The 5,681-nt window shown below is 48.2% G+C and overlaps 1 protein-coding gene across 1 annotated transcript; it reads right to left on the minus strand.

The window, feature by feature from the left end:
* Positions 1-4,253: 4,253 nt before the first annotated feature.
* Positions 4,254-5,285, minus strand: LOC142769314 (solute carrier family 22 member 13-like). Its single transcript, XM_075872454.1, has one exon. It carries the CDS (start codon positions 5,283-5,285, stop codon positions 4,254-4,256), a length of 1,032 nt encoding a protein of 343 aa, XP_075728569.1.
* Positions 5,286-5,681: the final 396 nt, after the last annotated feature.

A 5,681-nucleotide genomic window follows, 5' to 3' on the forward strand; every position in this document is an offset into this window, starting at 1 on the left:
CTCACCTGTGGCTCTGCCTGTCGCGCTGGGATTCAAGCATCGCGCATTTATAATGGGCCTCCGGGGAGTGTCAGCATTTGTCCAATTGATGTGGTAGATGCATACGCTAACAGCTTTCGCCACCCGCAAACACAGCTTAGCCAATAGGCGCATCGTTACGACTTATAGACGCCATTATAATGGTTGGCCCCACCGTGGTGGTCTAGTGGCTAAGGTACTCGGCTGCTGACCCGCAGGTAGCGGGATCGAATCCCGGCCGCACGGGCTGCATTTCCGATGGAGGCGGAAATGTTGTAGGCCCGTGTGCTCAGATTTGGGAGCACGTTAAAGAACCCCAGGTGGTCGAAATTTCCGGAGCTCTTCACTACGGCGTCTCTCATAATCACATGGTAGTTTCGGGACGTTAAACCCCACATATCAATCATTTATAAAGGGTAAACTTTCAGAGAAAGAAATACTTGTGAGTGAAGCATGAAAATGTGCAAGTAACTCGACAAACTTTCCGTTTCAGCGATAAGTTACTCTAGCCATGGCTTCAGAAAAACTTTCAGTCGATAAAATAAGCAACACAGGAAACGAAGAAGGAAACAGGAAAGCGGCTAGACTACCTACTGTTTATTCGCGTATGCGTGGCTCAAGTGTATGTAGTCATGCGGTCACGTGGTCTAGCTACAAGCTCTTAACAAAAAATTGCAAAATACAATAAACTGACGCACAATCACTCTATGCATTTTTCGCCGAACTAATCATTCAAGATTACTAAAAAGATTCCAGGAAAGTTCTCCCCTTCCTGCGTAACGCCACGGAGCTATCACTACAACATGCTGCTTGCGCAGGAAGGAGCGAGCATTCCTAAAATCTTTTTTGTAATATTGAGTGATTAGTGCGGAGAAGAATGCATAAAGTGATTGTGCGTCAGTTCATTGTATTTCGCAACTTGTGTTGAGAGCTTGTAGCTTGACCACGTGACCGCATGATTATCTATATTTGAGCACTTGAGCTGCGCGTACACGAATAAACAGTCGATAGTCAGCCGATTTCTTGTCCCCTTCTTCGTTTTCTGTGTTTGCTATTTTATTGGCCAGAATTTCTTCTGAAACAATGCACCAACTAGCCCAACGAGTATTATAAGAATACGAGCAATGGGTGCTCGTCTATGACCAAAAAAACATCATAGTGGTCGAGAGTGAGAAGCTAGGGTGAAAAAAAGAAATCACAGCTTTGTCACAAAGGCGAAGCAAAGAACGCGATAGCAATGAATTGAAAGGTCACGCGCAGAATGGCAAACAGATCGAAACGTGCCCCGCGTTTCTCACGCACAAATGACGCACGAAGCGTACTCACAGGTACATATGAACGGGAATAAGTGTCTCAGTTGTTACTTCGTTGTCTCTGAAAAGCGCGCCCTTTTCGCAAACGGAGGCTTTGCAATGATTGCAGTGACCTTTGTGCGCCGCCCCGTAACTACAACAAAATCGTTCCAGTGCAAGCCTAACGCCATCCAAGACGTATGATCTTCCCCGCCGGGAGATAAGGGCGCGTGACAGATCGTTCACTACCCTCCTCTCCGGGGGCCAAAGCACGCGTGAGAGGTGAGAGCTGCCGCGCGCTCATTGCGCCATCTTGCTGATAATGCTGGAAACAGAATAGCCCCCCCCCCCCCTAGATGCCTGCCAACAGAGGTTACTGGTAGATATAAATAGCTTGCCGTTTGAACGTTGAAGGAGGTACCTCTCGGGGACTCAGTGAGTAACGCCTCGCATTCACAGCGCGAAGGTCCCACGTTCCATTCTGCACGCTGGAGTCTTTTTTAATTTTTTTCTTTCTCGCGTATTCATATATATCTATAGATACGTATACATATACGGTGCATGACATCGACGCCGACGGCCACACCGATGCCGGCGGCGAAATTCAGCTGATATGCATATAATTGCTATCGCAATACTATGTTTGCTAAAAAAAATAGTCGCTTTCAGAAGGAAGCCTCCAAGCTGCCTCTGCTCTGTTCTGAACCCAACGTTTGTAATTGTTGCAAGTACGGTGAACTAAACTTGCAACTTAAAGTTGAAACAAGTTTTGTTTTGCCTTAGAAGAGACAGGCAGACAGACAGACAGACAGACAGACAGACAGACAGACAGACAGACAGACAGACAGACAGACAGACAGACAGACAGACAGAGAGATAGATAGATAGATACATAGATACATAGATAGATAGATAGATAGATAGATAGATAGATAGATAGATATATTATTGAGCCCGGGAATCTGTCTATTGAATAGATAGATAGATAGATAGATAGATAGATAGATAGATAGATAGATAGATAGATAGATAGATAGATAGATAGATAGATAGATAGATAGATAGTGTTGCGTAGTGCACCGACGTCACGGGCCGCCAAGGTCACCTCTGTTGGGTAGCGTGAGTCTCAGTTCTCGGCTGCAATTGTGCAGAGCTGATAGAAAGAGCTGACAAGGCGACGGCGAGCTGCGGGCCTTCTCTGGCATGTATGCAACCTTCGTCCCTACTGCCTCCTCTACCCCCGTGCGTCAAATCATGCTATGTACTCCCTCACCCTTTGCCTTTCACCCTCACCTTTTCTTGGCCCCTGGCTCTACAACGTTACAGATGTCTATGCTATAGTCTACAATCTTCACTCCTCCTCTCTTTCCTTCTCACGACCAAATCATCCAAAATATCTGAGCCATGACTTCCTTGGCACTCATCTTTAGGGAATCTGTGGTTCATGGAGGTACTTGTTCAGCTCCTGCAGCCCATACGCATTAGAGGCTTTCGCGCAGCACAGCAAGCACAAATCGGGCTCCCTATTCAATATAACAAAAAAATTATAATAAACGCTGGTTGTCTGGCCAATCCACCGTAGTGGATAGGAACCATATATCAAGGAACAAGCAATGGAGCAAGCCCTAGCCCGCCATGTACATGCTCACTGTGAATATTCCTCCTCAACCAGTCACCCCTCTGCTGTCATGGACAGGCGCTTTCCCTCACCCACCACCACGAATAATACAAGACAACGCACGCACGTATCCACCCTGGCCTCATTAGTTATCATTCGTTTCTATGCAGGAATTTATAATGCTTTTATTGGGTTATTCAGAACGGCACGGAACACTTCCTACAAAAGAAAGGATGAATAAACACCTGTTAGAAGTGTGATGTTTTTGCCTCCAGTGTTTCTGGACAAGCCATGGCAACTTACCAAGAACAGTTGTGTATATTCTGTTTCGGCTACGTGCTGTCTCTACAAAGCCTACTGTTTGCTCTCAAAGACGCAACGAACCGTTTGGCCTTGGGAAAGTGAAAGACCACTATGCAACGCATTTATTTATTTAATGGCACTGTATGACAATACCGTCAAAAGAAAAAGTTACAGCTACTATGAAATCCTCAAAATAATTTCTAAATCGCTTGCAAAACAGAAGATTTTCAAGTGGTTCCACTGAGCTTCCAGTGCATTCATTCCGCTACTGGTTCATTAGTATTCTGGGGACGCGTGCCTTAAGCAGTGCCCCTGAAGTACGCATTGCGTTTTCACGAGCCGACACGAACGCCCTGCTTCGCTGCGTGATGCGCAGCTACACACTTCAGCACTGGACCAAACCGGAACGGCGACACCAGCGACTTCACAAATGGGACCCGGAAATGAGGTTCCGCATGCCTCCTAAATTGAAACGGCAACTCACAAGTATGATCCACTGCATTCGTCTTGGTGTAGCGTACACTAGACGTTACGCACACATCATCGGTCGCAGTGACACCGGTCCTAATTGTGAACACTGTGATGTGCCAGAGACACTTGAGCGCATATTTTGTGTCTGCCCAGCATACACACGTGAACGACAAACACTGATTTCTTCTACTGAACAATATCGCAGTAGGTCATTAACTGATGAGACCATGTTGGGCTCTTGGCCAGACACCAACAATGCAACTGCGGTCACAAGAGCAGTTATTACCTTTTTAGAAACAACTGGACTATGTGCGCGGCTATAAAATGTGTCTCATCTAGAAAGAACACTACATACTTACCTCTCTACCTCACCATCGTCATCCATTAATCTTTCTTTTCCCCTTTCCCTTCCCCCAGTGTAGAGTAGCAGGCTAGAGCAAGCTATCGCTCAGGCCGACCTCTCTGCCTTTCTGTAAATAAACATACTTCCTTCCTGGGGACGCGTGTTAAGACTGCCAGAGCAGCTACTGCCAGCGCTCTTTCGACTCCTCTTAGTGGATGACCGGGTGCTTTTCATGCTCGAGGCCTGGGGATTTTACGCGCTGCATTTTGCTGTCTAGTGTCCGCTTCGTGTGATCCATATATATTTTGTTGTGGTCTGTGGGGTCTCGGGTCACGATTTTGGCTTCCTCAACCACCGTCGTCTTCGGCAGAGCAGGTATGATGAGAAGAGACCCGAAAGGCAACAGGGCCGTCAATGCGAAGACCAGGCCTGTGTATCCGGCCGGCTCTAGAAAGAGGATCAGAACTGCACACATGGCTGCGACACGACACCAAGCGTACGACCAGCAACCGACGCCACCTCGAAGTGCCGAAGGGAAAAGCTCCATGACGTAGGTCATACAATGGATTAATAATACATTGCAGACACCCTTCGACAATACGAGCAAGGCCTGAGTGAGCTTGCCTAATGTGGCAGCGGCCACGATACTGAGGGCACACTGTATACAGGCAACCAGAACGAAGCAAACGCCAAGTACAGTGGCAAGTTGTTTGACACCGGGGATGAGGTAGTGCATCACTACGTACGGAAGCATTGTTACGATGATCTTGAAGGCTGGGACCCAAAATTCTTTGTATTGAACCAGGGACACAGCATCGGTGTAAAAGACAAACGATATTGAAAAACCTACGACGAACATGACCAGCGCCCGTCGTTGGAGAGATCGCGCATCGAGCAAGTCCCCTCTGTCGCCACTTTCACAAACCGCGGGGTTCTTGACATGCTCCCTCAGCTTCTGCACAAGACACGCCGTTGCCGGAAGCGGAAAGTTGTTGATCGTCGCCGCCCACATCATCACCACCTCAGCCGCGTCGAGCATTCCTCTCGCGACCAGCCGGCGGGGTGACTCTCGCACGAACCACAGTGTGGGAAGGAGCAGAGCCATCGGGGCGAGGAAGATGACCTGCTTCAGATGCCAGTCCATGAGGATCAGATTGATAACGACAGTCCATACCTCGCTTAGAGCTATGCCTATGACGGCCAGGAAGAGGACCTGCTGTGGCCTGTGAGCGTGCGTCATTGATTCGAACGGCAAGATGAAGGTGAAAACTCTGTTCACGGTCACGCTAGTACCTGCCAGGAAACAAGCCATCGCATAATACGTGTAACCCGTAGCCACGAACGTACATATTGTGGAGATAAACAGCAGAATGGCCGATCCGAGGAGCAACGTCTTTCTACCAATCTAATCCGCGATGGATCCGACCAGAACGAGAGCAAAAACACCGCCGAAGCTCTGCATGCTTGCGAGCACGACCCGCATCACCTTTCGCTCGAACACCATGTCCCATGTGCTCACTGCGCTGCTCTCAGCCGTGTGAACGTCGTAGTCCCAAGCTTCGCAAGGTGCATCGCGTCTACTGTTGATATCCTGGACTTGGTCAGGAAAACATCTGTTGTACCAGGATGACACCGT

This window comes from Rhipicephalus microplus, chromosome 8 (assembly GCF_043290135.1).
Source record: "Rhipicephalus microplus isolate Deutch F79 chromosome 8, USDA_Rmic, whole genome shotgun sequence".
NCBI lineage: Eukaryota > Metazoa > Arthropoda > Arachnida > Ixodida > Ixodidae > Rhipicephalus > Rhipicephalus microplus.

Coding starts and splice junctions, on each gene's coding strand:
- LOC142769314 (XM_075872454.1), bottom strand. CDS start 5,285: ATGACGCACGCTCACAGGCCACAGCAGGTCCTCTTCCTGGCCGTCATA.